The 16004-nt window shown below is 37.1% G+C and overlaps 1 protein-coding gene across 3 annotated transcripts in view; it reads left to right on the top strand.

The window, feature by feature from the left end:
- Positions 1–13143, top strand: part of ebf2 (EBF transcription factor 2) — a 33866-nt gene extending 20723 nt beyond the window's left edge. For 2 of the 3 annotated variants that reach the window (XM_036598418.1, XM_036598417.1), the window contains exons 7-16: positions 6945–7026; positions 9418–9559; positions 10027–10157; positions 10567–10693; positions 10899–10987; positions 11081–11146; positions 11325–11502; positions 11917–12096; positions 12296–12463; positions 12662–13143. In XM_036598418.1, the coding sequence (XP_036454311.1) occupies positions 6945–7026; positions 9418–9559; positions 10027–10157; positions 10567–10693; positions 10899–10987; positions 11081–11146; positions 11325–11502; positions 11917–12096; positions 12296–12463; positions 12662–12693 (1195 nt within the window). In that variant the 3' untranslated portion in view covers positions 12694–13143. Of the gene's footprint in view, positions 1–6944; positions 7027–9417; positions 9560–10026; positions 10158–10566; positions 10694–10898; positions 10988–11080; positions 11147–11324; positions 11503–11916; positions 12105–12255; positions 12464–12661 lie in introns of all 3 variants that reach the window. The other variant, XM_036598419.1, reaches the window with a different exon arrangement.
- The last annotated feature ends 2861 nt before the right edge of the window (positions 13144–16004 follow it).

Below are 16004 nucleotides of genomic sequence, written 5' to 3'. Positions count from 1 at the left end.
CTCTAGGAAAAAGTCAGTTGTTTTCATTTTGTTTGCTGGTGGAGCCGGGTGTGAAAGGTCTTGGGATGGTATGTGGCGATGGGGGTATCGCTTTAGCCACCCTGCTCTGTATGCCCTGTTAGCAGGGTCAGAGGTCAGCTGCGCAGGGTGTTAACCCCTATGACCAGTCTAGCCCCAGTCTGCCAGGGGAGCTGAGGGTATTTATTACTGCCCCCCCCATACCTCAGCTATGCTTCAACCACCACCCCGAATCCTCACCTCCAACCCAATCAACGCCTCCCCACCCTCCACAAGAGCACACACACCACTCACCTATTACTTTCTCCTGTCTGGGAAAATAAAGAAAGTCATCCTTCTCTTCTGCTTTCATCCATATAATCTAAAGAGACAGACTATAATATATACAGTACTTGCAAGTGCAAACTCAAGTACTTAATCCTCAATACAGTACGTTCATGATGTTGGCCCTTAGAAGTCTAGAGTTATTCTCATCATTTTTCAATAGTATTACATTATCACATAATTAATACCCCAAGCTATATAATAAATTACTTTTGTATTTCAAGAATATTCTACATTGTCAAAATTGAGTCTATACTTCCAATGTCTTTTGGTTGTTTCAGTGTCATAAAATAATAGCAAAGGATATATGCACAACAATATATTCACAACTTTTCATAATATTTCAATCACTATAAAACCCAGTGTTCTACTTACAAAAACAATTATGGTAATATTTATTGAAAGTAAAATCCATGCTTTTGGCAAAATGTGTCCCCTTGTTTCAGCGAATATAAATTACAGTGTAACTATAACTTCTAAGGATTAAGCAAAGTTTGCTGTATATTCACGGTTTATATGTTGGTGTGCTACGTATTTAACTGAAATCTGTTTATTGGGTGTAGTTTAGGATGTTGCATAAATAGATGATGAATAAGGCTGATGTCATGCAAACTGGGATTTCATCCTAAGAATTGCTGCAGTTCTTTTAGTGCATTGCCTTATTGATTGTTACAGATTGTTATTAAGGTCTAAGCATGCATTCAGATTTATTTTTGTATATGTGTATGTGCATGCATGTGTGACTTACAATTCCCAGTGTATCAGTGCTGCTGGGGAAGCTTTTCAGCATGTCAATATGTTTTAATGCTGCACATCTGGTTTCCTAATTTTCCTTTCCCGCTCTCCCTCCATGTCATGACACTGTTTTGTTTTTCTAGGGAGGGTGGGGGGTTGAGGTGGACGAGAAGGGATTCTGATGAGTGATGACCCTGAATCTAAAATACCAACACACACACACTCTCTCTGCTTTTTGTGATAGCCAGAGTTTTTCTTCTTTAATACTTTAATACTAATTTGTTTTTTACAGAATATTATGGAGTTCAAAATGTTCAAAAACCTTCTTAAATGCAACAACAGTTGAACTCTTTGTATTAACTGCATTTGGTTGATTTTAAACGTTTAATACCTACTACAATGTAATGTTTCAGTAGTGAGGAGGTACAAATTATTACATTTTCTTCTTTGTTACAATACCACTTAATGGCTAAGAAAAATGCCTTTAACTTGTTTAACATCAGTAAATTTATATATCTTATATATCTATCATTTAAATATCTAATGGTGAAACCATGCATTACTATAAATGATGAAAAGTAATTGATTTGACTCATAAGTAAATTAGTTAACTATAGGTACAGATTAAAAGTAAAATATCAAGTATAATTTACTCAAGTATCATTTTTTACTGTTCTATTCTTTCCTATGAATGCACAGATTTTCTTTTTCAAACTTTGGACAGCGAATTTTGTAGTTTTCAATGCAGTTTAATCATTTAATACTCTGGGAGAGTGAAGGTCGCATGTGTTTTCTCCAAAACATCAAATGCCTTGAATAACTGGCTTTGATGGCTTTTCAGATGCCTTAATGTGGAGGGAGGAGAATGCTTATTACTCCATCCTTTATTTACTTGATTTTAAAAGTTCCCATCAATACAAATGAGTCTTTCAGTGTACTTACTTTTGGCATTAACTAAGTATATTATATTCTACACTGTTTTATTTTGATATATGTGAAAATGATGTGCACATTTGAATCAAATAAATTTAATGCAACCACTTTTTTCAGTATGCTATACCAAGCAAAGTGCTGTATTTCTACACAAAAGAAAGGTCAGTTAATTGTATCCTCTTGGAATCCTGGCCATTGCATGCTGCTGCTGGCAGCCAATCACATCCGTAGGTTGCCCTTCTGCAGGCAGTGTTGTTTCCAGTGGACAATTCCTGCCATATTTTTTTCCACGTTAAGCAAGTTGTCACTCTTAGAAGGCAACCCCATGCTGAGAGACTCGTGTTTAGTCTTGAGAAGTGAAGCAGATGCAGCCAAAACCCTTTCAGAGGCCTAGCCAGGGACTCCCTCTGAGCCTCTGTGGAAACGGATCCCCTGGCTTGAGACTCAACCCCACCTTTTGTTTTCTAACAAGCGTTCCTAGAGGTGCAAAGGGAATCGACCATTGCCTGACATTATAGATTTATACACTCAATGCAAGTGACATCTGTAGCTCAGAATGGGGCAAGCACTTTTGGTTCAGCAACATTGTGCTTTTATTGAAAAAATAATAACAGTAAATAATAAAAAAGAATAATTTCAATCCTGATTTTCATAATAGTTGGTTTAGCAGTTCAGCCAGTAGAGTGAAGACATTGTTGAGAAATATTGGCCATTAACTGAAGAAAAATTCCAAACAATCAGTTAAAAATGTTTCCCCAAAATTAAGCTATTTAAAAGTACCTTCTTCATTTATAAAGTCTGCATCAACAACATAAAAAAACATAAAAACAAAGTTACTAAGTCTGCAATAACTAATTTACACACTTTCTTTCAAACATCCAAACATCCTTTTTATCATTACTGTCCCCAATCCAGTGTTTTAATCATTACTGTCCCCGTCCCCTATCACAACAACAGAAAACAAACATTGTTGATATTAAACTTCCCCCACAGCACAATTGAGATTGAGTGTTGTGTGGCAATAAGGGGGGTGTCCGGGAGTCCTAATTAATTATGCAAGATTGCTCTAATTATAATGCAGCGAATGGCTGTGTGGCAGAAGGCGTGAGGCGTTGAGACTGGGAGATTTGCATGCTAAGTGGACAGGGAGGGGGAAGTGACTAATGCATGCTAATGTGTGCGTGGCCATCGTTCTTTAATTTTGGCTGTTCGCAGCTGTGCGCCACTGACTCTTTAAGGGGTGAAAAGTTGACCAAGTGGATGGAGGGTGAATATTATAGGATGAAATGCCATGTAGAGTGAGAAATTAGGATGTTAGGGAATGAGGAGAAAGAGAGAGAAAGAGACGTTAAGTAAGACGTCTGAAGTTGACTGAAAGTTTATACTAGCAGCTTAAGTGATGCACTAGGACCTCTTTTCAATTCAGAGTGACTCCACCCATCTATGCACCCACTAGAATACAATTGTCCCTGCTGCACTCTGAATGAAAAGGATGATATACGTCATTCTTTCTGTTGGCATAGGGCAATTCTAACATTTCTAACTGTAGGTTCCATTACCTTCACATATCCAGGTCCTGCGTATAGAACAGAGCAGACATCCAGGCATGTAGATCTGTCCTTACTCACCACGTATTTGCAATTGCAGAACATACTATTCTTCAACCTTACTAACTAAAAGTATATAGCAGTTAGTAGTACCCAGTAAAGTACATATACCTAGCTAAGTAGTGCATGCAGAACTTTTGGATATACTACATCACAGCTAATTAATTTCAACTTTGAACTTGTGATTATGAACACACTGTGAGTTATCAAATTTCCTCTCAGTAAGGAGAAGCTACTGTTCCTAAATGAATCTCCCATACTCTCTTGAAAAAGCTCTTGGAGATATTGACGTGTATGCAAATTTCGTAATACAAACAATTAACCACTGTACCACTTAAAGTAATTGTTTGACAGTCAAATTTACATGATTTATCACCTGCCCCACATGTAGTCGGTCGACATGTTTAGTGTGTAAATTTTGCTTGTTTCCTTTGGCACTGGACCTACAAATATTAGTAGGAACAAACATTAGAAGGAAAGAGTTATCCAAATCTTCTTACATAAAACATTACCAAATGTTCTCTCAACCTGCTTAAATTGCTTCCAGATCATTAAGTTATTCATTAAGGTTTCACAGAGTTGTTGATATGGTTTAACACAAAGTATGACCTACTGTGAGTTACAAAAAAGGAGAAAACTTCACAGTGTAGCTAAACACAACAGGCAGCCAGCACCTGCTACCTGCTGCATTTATCTACACAATGGGTTTTGTTCATTAACTCATACTGTGCTGCAAACCAAATAGACAAGTCTGTGTGACCTTAATGAAGACCTGGATGTGGTTTGAGCAGGAGAGACATTTTGAGAATATGTTTACAGAAAAGATATGAGTGTCTATTGATTTCCAGTGATTGTTAGCAATGTTAGTTTCCTAGTTCAAGTGCTAAACTATAGAAGCAAAAAAGAAGCAAAAATGCCTTGCCTAATCAGCTACACCCAGGGTAAATGTGAATGTAAATTACATTTTTCTATCTAATCATTTTCTGAACTACTTTGCTTCCTCATTTATTCCTATCTGCTCAAATACCCTCATGCTGAACATCTAAGCAGAATTGCTGGAGACTACTAACTGAAGCCCTAATTAGGAATGGCAGACAAGCCAGACATGTAGGCTGTATATTTGTAGATTTGAAGCTGGAATGTCAGATTTCAGGAATAAGCGAACTGCAAGATGACAATAATAAATCGATTGACAAAAATATTGATTGTGATTTGCTTAAATAGCTCAAACTAAGAAGCATGGGATACTGGCTAGAAATTAGCTTTAATCTTAAGCCAGTTCTTAAGCGTTGCCCAAAATGGAAATGAAAATGACTGAAAAGACAAGGACATTTTGAACCACATGAAAATATCATATTTGAGGACCAAATTTCGTTATTGTTGCTAGTCCTTCCAGTTAGCATGTGTGTCTCACTTGATATTATATAGTAAATAACTCATGTTCTCCTCTAGCTTTTTAATGATGTGACAATGTTATATACAAATGTTTGAGGCATCCCTGATCAAATTACATGTCTTGTTGATTTTCTGAGTGAACATAAGTACACATCCTTTTTCAGAGAACACACTTTGCACATTTTAGTGCACAGTCACTGTTTTTTTACTGAATTTAAAAGAATGGTAGAAAAAATAAAACATAAAATCTTGCCTGTACAAATGTTATGGCACCTTTTATATTTAATTTTTTTCATGTTAATCTTTTCCAAATGTTAAACTAATTGAAATTGTGCAATAAAATTTGCAGAAAAGTTTCATATTGAAGTTTGTTCATATTGAACGTGTTTTATTTTGAAAATCAACAGAACATGTCATTTCACTGGGGGTGTTCAAAGTTTTTGCACACATCAATGAAAAAAGACTTTATTGCAAGTCGTTTTGGAACATTTACGTTGGCACAGTTACCATGAAAATAGACACAGTGTAAGGTAGGAATGCTCTGATTGGGAATTTTCAAGGCTGAGGTTGAATTCCAGAGACACTTGTAAGGCCACTGAAAAGATCTCTTGTTAATAAATCAAATGTCCATTGTACATTTCTTGGGAACATGTGTGTATTATTAGCTTTTTTCAACCTCACATTGTGAGTGCTAAATGAACATATGAAACAAAACAGCACATTTCCAGTACTTTCTATTAGCCAAAGTTGCAGAGTAAATAATGCTATTTTTTCTTTAAAGAGCCAAAATCGCATTTTAATTTCTTAAACAAAAAATCAGAAATCAATTGACTATTTAACGAACATGAATCAAATAAAGTGCTGGATCTAAAGTAAGAGGTGGCTATTTAGCACAAAGAGGCATGCATAATTATAATATGGAATTTTGGTATGAGTGTAGTAACAGCAATCAAATACAGAGTAAGAGCACAGATATAATAAATAATAATATGTCACATGTTTGGTGCAAAATTCTGCTGAGTCTGATCATGCATCCCTCAGCTGTAGTTTACTTGAAGAGTTACAAGGTTTGATATAACACAGACAATATGCCTTTGTACAGTGAGTTGTAAAATATTTTTGTAAAATAGAGTGGGTTAAAATGTTTTAAATTAGGAGTTTGAGAACTGTCTCTGCCTCTCTCCCTCTCACAGTGCCTGTCTCGCTCTCTCTTTTTGTCCTTGTCTTGTGATGGAATGTTAGCTTTCAGTTGCATTTTCACTCTTCTGTCCTGCCTTCCTTTACACTGGGGACTCTGAGATTGCGCCAGAGCTTGGTTGCCATAGCAGCAGTCCCATATTGCCGGACGAAACACTCCTGGGATTTGAAGTCTCTTCTCTCTACCACCCCCCCCCCAAGTCTTCCTCATCTACCTATTTTCACTCCATCTTTCACTTACATCCCATATATCCCACAAGCCAACTCTGTCTTCCTCAGTGGAATGCACACACACACATACAAACCTCAGAACATATTGTCGCACACAATCGTTAGAGACTATTTCAAAATAAATATGATATGCCATAGATATGCATGCCTTCCTCTCCCTCTCTCTTTCTGTCTGCCACAGACTCACAGACTTGCCCCATGGGACTTTCAGGCATTGCATTGTGGGATATTGTTGTCCCCTGAGCCTACACTACTGTTTTGAGCCCATTTTTTCATATCTAGTTCAGTCACATCTCACTGTTGGACTTGGCACATATCGCCATTGCTTATGAAATTTCCTTTTTTTATCATCATGATTGTAAGTTATTTTTATGATAAATCCATGGACTACAATATCAAAACAATGGTACCAGCACTCACAACCTCTCATGGAACTTTTCTATTGACCAGTTCTTAAAAAAAACATATGCTTTAAACTCTGCCTTTGTCTTCTGTTCCCCACAGATTTTTCTTGAAGTTTTTCCTCAAGTGTAACCAAAATTGTCTGAAGACAGCAGGGAACCCAAGAGACATGAGAAGATTCCAGGTACAAAACAAAATAAAGTGTTTGCATATGAAAGCATAGTTAGATAAGCTTCATACAATGTGGACAGTGCGAAAACCTATTTTCTTAAGTTTAAATAATAGTCATAAACTGTAGTAATATAGAACCCGATGTCCAGTCAGTTTCTTTCAATGCTTCTTTCTTCATTCATCAGATGCCCTTATCCTGAGCGGCTTACATTTTAAACATGTTACAGAGGAAGGCTAGTTACAAAGTCTTGCCCAGTGACTCTGAACATGGTGTGCTTGCCTGGACAGGAAATTAAACCTGCACCAACCATATACACTCACTGCCCAACACCTACATTAATGGTTCACTTAGCTGATAGCTGATTCTGTAGCTTTTTTCCTGCCCTATTTGTGTGCGAGAGTTATCCTCTAGCTCTTAAACAATGTTCAGTTTCTGACTACATGACCACTGTTGACTGATGTATTTGATTGGCAGACTATTATCTGCGTGCCACAAATGCCACTACTGCCTTGATGTCACTGTTGGTGTTGGTGTCTGTGTCCACCACACCAATAATGTCTGGCCAGTGGTTGTCTTTCCTGATCCCTTTTGATTGATGAACAGGGTAGAAGGTGACTGATAATTTGTGCAACATCAGACCAACTACAGTCTGTCATTGTAGAACTACAAAGTGGACCTATATGGTAGGTGTACCTGACAAAATGGCCAATCAGTGTAGGTACAAGGTAGTTCTATTTAATAAACTGCCAACTGATTGTAGACAATGCATTTTAAGCTTCGAGAGCAAGCAGGTTAGAGCTCTATGTCTGATAAAAGCAAGAATAAAGGCAAAAAAGGAGAGAGCAGGGAGGTGGGAGTGGATTGGGAGATGCAGAGATCGCAGGAAATCAGCCGAGGTGTTTCAGGAAGTTGTCAAGATTTGAGTGATTGGCTCCAGATGGGGGAGGTCAAGCTCCATGACCCAGGAAGTGCTCACTAGGGACCCTCCCGCCTCACTTCCTCCCGTCTGTCTTTCACTGCCGGACCCCCCCTCCCAATCTAACATCTCTTCCTCTTACCTCCCTTGTTTCTTTCCCTTCTTCTCCCCTTCCTCCATGTTTGTTTTAACTCTTTCCCTCTGACACATGCTGAGAAACAACTTCTACACAGCTCCCACACCTCTATTCATCTGTGCACAGGAGCTGCTCTTGAGAATTTACAGTTATTTATCCAGTGAACATACATTGCGCTTCCACTTTGCCACCTATTAGCAGCTAGCTGTGCCAAACATCTGTCCAGTATCTCTCTGCTCTAGCTCTGTTTTTTTGACCTCTCATCGGCAACTCTCATTTTGACCCTCTCTCATACTAGTGCTAGTGTACGGGCATCTGTGATATTGATTTTTTACCGTCAGTTTTACCGTCATTGATAAATAATGAGCATTATATGTACAAAAACATCATTGTCCCCGCTGCCTAGCAGTCTTTTAGGTTTTTAAGTTCTATTTTGCACACTTTATTTATGACCTGACTGTTAACTGCAGTGTATGTCATTTGTTGGGCTAAAAAATGTTCGAAATACACAGAAAACAAATAATTAGTTTTCTTTCTGGAAGTCTAGTGTGTAATACTGTATAAGGGTTTTCAATCAAAACAACTGAGGACAGTTTTGATACTCAGAAAGCACTGGTTCATTAACGTTATTCATGCAAACTGAAATATCTTCAAATATTGTGATACCATGATCTATTATTGTCTTCTTGTACCTGCATTTCTTCTTGCTCTCTTCTGCTTTTCCTTCAGTCACGCCTACCGCACCATGAACCCTGTATGTTTTTTGGGCCAGATGTAATCCTAGTAGCCGCGAGCATGCTTTTACAAATTAATCATGTGTGAGTGAATTATATTCATAACCACTGTGCACTAAAAAATAAATTAGGGGCCAGAATGCATCATCAGTCATTGTATCACAAAGGAGATTCACTCCATATGTTTGATGTCATTTAAAGATGTGCTGGACCACAGAGACCTCCACACTGTCTGCTGTTAATGCACAGACCAGGAGAGAAATAGAGAGAGAGAGAGAGAGTGAGCATGAGAGAGAGAGAGAGAGAGACAGAGGGAGAAACAAAAAAGGAGCATGCAGACAGAAAGACAATGATGGGGGTACTTCTGAGGATAGAGAGGACCAAGAAGGACCACTGGGAGTGGAATGAATGAGTAGACAAATTAAAGACAGAAAAAAGATGTGAGAAACATAACATGGAGAGAAGTGAATCTGAATATCCATAACTCATGAATAATACTGTGGGGCCATTTGAATGGAAAGCATTAGGTACATCAACTAATACTATCTTCTGAAACCACTCAACTTACTTCAACCCACCACTGAAGTATTATGGTTCCTTTTTCCTTTTTCACACAGGTGGTCCTCTCAAGCACCATTAGCGTGGACGGTCATGTTCTCGCTGTGTCCGATAACATGTTTGTCCACAACAATTCCAAGCATGGCCGTCGGGCACGTAGACTGGAGCCAGGTGAAACACTGGAGAATCCCATGGAATATGGTAAGACCTTTAGCCTTTTGGCTCCTGGGAAGATAAATAGAATACCAAGGCTAACTCACAATAAACTCAGTTTGAAACAACTGTTTAAAAGTTAGAACAAGCATTTTTAGATGGATGGAGCTAAAAAAGATTCGGAAGTGACTGAGAAAACTGTATATAATCAAGGTAAAGTTATAATAAAATGAATATCTAGCATGCCTCAAAAGTTGTAATCAAATCTTGTGGCAGATAACAAAAAAAATATGAATAGAAATGGTAAGTGATTTAAAATGTTTTAACAGTGGTGTATATCATAAATAATCAGTTACTCTTGATTGTTCTCTTGTACTGTACATTATTTTCTGTCTATATATCTGACCCAAACTTCATCCAAGTCAGTGCAATAACATTTACTCAGTTGATATTAGTGCATGTAAATGAGCATGTATTCAATGAGTTGCTTCTTCTGTCTGTTTCTACGTAAACAGCCACCCCGTGTATCAAAGCCATCAGCCCCAGTGAAGGGTGGACCACAGGAGGCGCTATGGTGATAATTATCGGGGAGAATTTCTTTGACGGTCTGCAGGTCGTGTTTGGGAGCATGCTGGTGTGGAGTGAGGTTAGAAATGCAAGAAAACTTTTATCACTATAATCTTTGAGCTACTATTTTAATGAATGTTGTGGTCAAACAACTATTAGAATTCTGAATATCAAGAAGCATAGATGATATGATATGATATAATAATTCAAAAATATACTGAGAAAAAAATATTTAAATTTATGTGATCTGTATCTGTATGCTGGTACCAGATAATCACTGACAGTTAATGTTTTTAAGTTTACTTAATTTTGGCAAGAATTGTGTTATATATATTGTCTTATATATACTTTATTCATGTGTAATGATTTACACAAATTGAAAGCACTATTTTGTGTTAACCCTGTTAATTCATGTTAGAAAAGATAAATAATACAGTTGCTATTTGTGTAAAAGTTTTCAAATGCTATCTATATCTCTTTTTTTGCAGTTAATCACTCCTCATGCTATCCGGGTTCAGACACCTCCAAGACACATTCCAGGGGTTGTAGAAGTCACACTGTCCTACAAATCAAAACAGTTCTGCAAGGGAGCACCAGGACGCTTCATTTACACAGGTGAATACACAAATATACAGAAAGTTTACAGAAATATACTTCAGCCATTCTATAGCATTGGTTAAATGTTTTAGGTAGGACAGCACTTTAGTACCGTTCAGTCTATTTATTTGTATTTTTTTTTCTGATCATGATGTGTTTAAGCCATGTGTGTCTGCTGGAATCTATGACCTTATGTTAATGTGCATTTTCAATTTATCCTCAGCACTGAATGAGCCAACCATAGACTATGGCTTCCAGAGGCTTCAGAAAGTCATCCCTAGACATCCTGGGGACCCTGAAAAACTGGCAAAGGTCAGAAACCTCCTGGTATACTCCCAGAACCTCTATATGATGTCCATACACCTATGTATGTGCAGATGTTAATCTCCATTTCTGTGTTTTTAGGAGATGTTACTGAAAAGGGCAGCAGATCTAGTTGAGGCGGTCTATGGAAACACCCACAGTAACCAGGTAATCCCAACAGAGTGCTATACTCAAATGGGCTCTTAAGGGACAATAGCCCTAAAAAATGAACCATTCAATATGTAGAAAAATGCTTCTCTAACCTACCAGCTCAGCACAAGCTATGAAAAGTATACTGCTTGTAGACGTACAACATAACTTCTTTCTTTTCTTCTCCTGGCTGTAGGACATGTTGCTGAAAAGGGCAGCAGACATTGCTGAAGCCCTGTATAGTGTACCACGGCCCCACAGTCAGCTGCAAGCTCTGCCCAGCTCCCCAGTGCATGGCAGTGTCATGGGACTAAGCTCGTATCCCTCCCAGCTGGGGGTCAGTATTGGAGAACCTGGACAAACCAGTGGGCAAGGTGAGAGTAACTTCAGGGAATGTGAGCAATTTTACAGTGAAAAATTAGTTATGCAAAGTGATCCAGTGACCTCACAGATGAACAAAAAGTTACACGGTCACAAGTGATAATGTATGCACATCAGTTTACATATTATTACATGAAATGTTCTGTTATGTAACCTTGCATGTCACAGATTAGAAATGCTTTGTCTATTTTTGGGGGTTAATTAACAGTTTTTGTGTAAAACTGGGTAAAATGCATTTGACTTCACACATGTGACATGTAGGATATATTTCCCTAAACACATGCACATGGATATTACTACCAACTACAAAACATAATGACCTGTATGTTGGAATGATATAGAATGTGTTCATATTACACATGAATGCACCTATTGACAGCTCCTTTCTCTCTCTCTCTTCTGCAAAGGTTACATGCGTAACTCTAGTTTGTCTCCACGTGGCTACCCATCTGCCTCCACTCCTCAACAGTCAAGCTATGGATCTGGAGGAGGCATGAGTGGAGGATATGGAGCTGTGCCTATGAGCAGTTTGGGTGTGCCAGGGTCCCCTGGCTTTAGTAGCGCCTCTCCAAACAGCTCTCCTTATGGTACAGTAGTAGGATTCATACTAACTGGCCCTTAATTCAAGCAATATTGTTGCAATACCATTGGCTCTTATAATGGGTTATCTGTTCCATATATAGTCTTTATTACCCCCTCTTTTACCTCACTGGTCAGATATTCATCTCATCAAGAATGTTTTAGAGTCGTCAGCGAAAACAGTTCCTGTCTCCTGTCTCTTTTTAGTAATGCCTTCCAGTCCCACTATACCAGGATCCAGCTCTTCTTCCTCTCTCCTTCCCTTCTCATCTTTTCCTTCCACCGCCAAACAGAAGAGTGCTTTTGCTCCCGTCCTGAGACCCCAGGGTTCACCTTCACCTGCCTGCCCAGCCACAGGAGGCAACGGCTTCAGAGGTAATACATTTAATCTTGTGTCTTCTGAAGACCTTGACTATAAATGTTAAAGATGCTATATAATGTTAAAGATGTCCTGAGTAGTAGCCTGTACAGTGCATGAAAAAGTCAAACAGAAAAGACTGTATCAACGATTAGTCAGTAACCTTTTTGTTTAGACCTTTATGATATTAAAACAGTCTCTGATTCCTTCTCCAGCAATGGCAGGTCTTGTAGTCCCACCAATGTAGAAGTCAAGTCCTCACCAGCCAAGATTTTCACAACTAGCTGATGCTTTATGGATATGCCATGGAGACTAGTGATGTCTCAACCATTTAATGACTCCCATCATACACTAATCAATATTCCACACAAAGCTCCTACAAGTGGAAAAGAAACTCCAGAGACTGAAAGAAGTACACTGCAAGTTATGGCAAGCAATGGGACCTGTCTTTCAATATAGATGAAAAGAAAAACATGATGAAGCCAGTTAAGTGAATGTGACAAGAGGACAACTTTGGGGAACTCTCAAGATATCACCTCAGATGTTCTTCTTTTAAAGACATGCAGAGAAAAAGGCTTCCTTTCTATCTTCTTCTTAGCCCAGAGAAGCTTCACCAGCCCACCAGTCATTCAAGACTATTTTTCTACACGTCAGCAGATTCTGAGTCATATGCTCAATGGATTTCCATCACATTCTAGAAAGCAGGGTGCTAGCAAATCTAACTCTCCAAAGCTTTTTCAAGGTTTATGCAGAGGACAGGAACCTTGTTCACAAAGATGTTTTACAGTGATTTACTGAACATTCCATTTTGAGTCATGGAAATCTTTATTTTATTTCTTAACTCCAGAATAAGGGAACTTTGTACCTCCCAGCGTTGTGAATTAATGACCTCATATATTGACTTATTTAATGAAAAATGCTATATAAGTTATTATTTTTAGGTTAAGTAATAATATAAGCAACTTTTCTGAAACTATTTGTAACTGTTATGAATCTCTACTGTGTTGTCATTATTGTTATGTTATGATTTTTTAATGAATGTTGTTAGTGTGTCATTTTTAACCCCAAATGTTACCTGGATAAATCCTGAGTTCTTTTTCTGAGGAAAAATGTAGTGAGTATTTTTTTTAAACAATTTACAATGTGATGCTGTGTACGGCTTTAAAGAATTTGTTTCAAGACTATAGACAACACTGCTTTTTGTTGTTTATCTATTTAGATAACACAAATTATGAGCCGTATATTCAGAGTAAGCATGCAAGTTCTTGATGTAGTACATACAGTAGGTACTACTATATATGAATCTAAAGGTTACATTTATTAATTCAGAAATTCTAGTGCATAAATTTTGTGTATCTTAATTCATTACGGCTACATTTTCATTAGTAGTGCTTGGAAGATTCAGGGTGTTAATCTTTGTCTCTCCCCCCCCCCCCCGCACAACCTCTGTAACTATGCAGTATTTGATTAGGCTAAAACTGTGAGTAATTACTGGTTTATGATAAACTTCTTATTACCATGCTTAGAAACATCAACAAAGCAAATAAAAACAGCAAATTATTTACTAAATTAAAATGTCATGTCAATGTTTACCTACATGACAGGGTTACTTTTAGCCACGCTGGATATGTTTGAATAAACCAGATTTCATCTGAGTGGTATTGCATGTGATGCAGGGTCTATCATTTGTGTACAATATACACAGTATTTACTAATCACACAAAAGTTTTCCATAGCTGCATTTTTGACAAATAGCAAATAAGCAAAACCAGCAAATGATATGAGGACAGCAAGACAAGAAGAAAAACAAGTCCCTTTTTGTACATGAGCAGTGTAGGAAGTTGCAACTCAACATAATTATATCAGTGATATTACTTCACATTGCCAAGGAGGAAGGACAAAGGAAAATGTGCCTTGGGGAGTCATTTTTGGTTCATATGCTTTTCAACTTAGACACTGCATGTGTTGGATCTGAGTACCTGGTAGTTATTATCCTCTTATGATGCATTTCTACTGTAGATTCATGAGTAAGTCAAATGAGATTTAGGAGCCAACACAGGATTCATGCAACAATGACCTTTTTCAGAAAATAATATAATAAAAAAAAGCATACTCTTAAGCATAGTAAATTATACGTAAAATGCTAATTTTTTTAAATATAATGAGACACATCTTTATGTTGCACATTGCCATTTTGTAATTGATCTTTCTGAATAGTTGATGTATACAAAATAGTTAAAGTTTAACTACAAAGGGGTGGAAAATACTTTAGTAATTGTACTTCATTACTATACTTAATTAACTATTTTGCAATATTTGTACTTTACTGGAGTAGTTTTTCTGAGAGGACAAGGCTTATTATTCCATAACTACAGGGACATTCATGCAAACTGGTTGAACTTAGATTATAGATGTATGTAATAAAACTTTGGTCCCAATTTTAACAGGTAATTATTTTAGAGGTTATTTACATCTACACTGGGCGAGCTACAAACCCAGTTTAAAAAAAAAAACTGGGACAATAACAAAGACAAATATCAAGCTAACGGTAGTGTACATTGACTTTCCCATGTTGGGTAAAACACTGATGGCAGCACTAGTTTAAAATCTGACATTTGAAGCCAGTAATGTGCTGTACTTTGTATGTACCTTATGTGAGCTTAAGGTAAAATTACAGAGTTTATGTACAATTTTTAATTATGTGAATAGATTTACTACTGATATATATATGATATTGTAACCATGCTATGATTAGTTTTAACCAATCATGAATTATCTGGAATGTTATAACAGCAAATAATAATATTTTAATCCAGTTAAAAGCCTTTAAAAATATTGGTGAGCTTAAAGTAAAGTGAGGCATGTTTTAAAGTAAAATAAAGTTTATTAAATCCACAGCATTTCCAGTGTCCTAAAGTAAAACAAAAACAGTGCTGTGAGGTAACTTAATACAAGTATTTTCAACAATTATGCAGCATTTCTTTTCTTAATTTTAACAGAAAAAAAGTTCTTTCAGGTGACAACAAGGCTAAAAACTAACACAACTTAATTTTTTTTTTTCATTGAAACATGTTAGCCTTTTCTACGTAAAACAGATACATAACAAAATAAATTTCTGTTGCAAACCTGAAGCATTAAAATATGATCACAAAGGGAGAGCTCGCAATCTTTTTTTGAGATATTAGTTAGGAAAGGGGCAGTAGCTCACCTTTCATTTCAGTTATTTTCTTCTTAATCTCACTGGTCATTGCACTGTGACATCTATCGATGAATGAGGAGAGTTTTTCTGTTTTATCATTCCACTGACCAATAGCTCTGAATGCATCAGGTGCTGCTAAACTGAGCTCAGCAATTGGCGCTGTCCTGCATACTGTGCCCCTTTCATTGATTTTCCCCTTTTGAAGGCTTCTAGAGCTGCCTTGTATCTTTGTATGATGCCTCTGAAGGTTTTTACTGTAAAAAAAAACAAACCATTTATGCATACATTAGTTATATATATATATATATATATATATATATATATATATATATTAATTAATGTATGCATAAATGGTTTGT

This window comes from Colossoma macropomum, unplaced genomic scaffold (assembly GCF_904425465.1).
Source record: "Colossoma macropomum unplaced genomic scaffold, Colossoma_macropomum, whole genome shotgun sequence".
NCBI lineage: Eukaryota > Metazoa > Chordata > Actinopteri > Characiformes > Serrasalmidae > Colossoma > Colossoma macropomum.
This window is presented reverse-complemented; position numbering and strand designations above follow the sequence as displayed.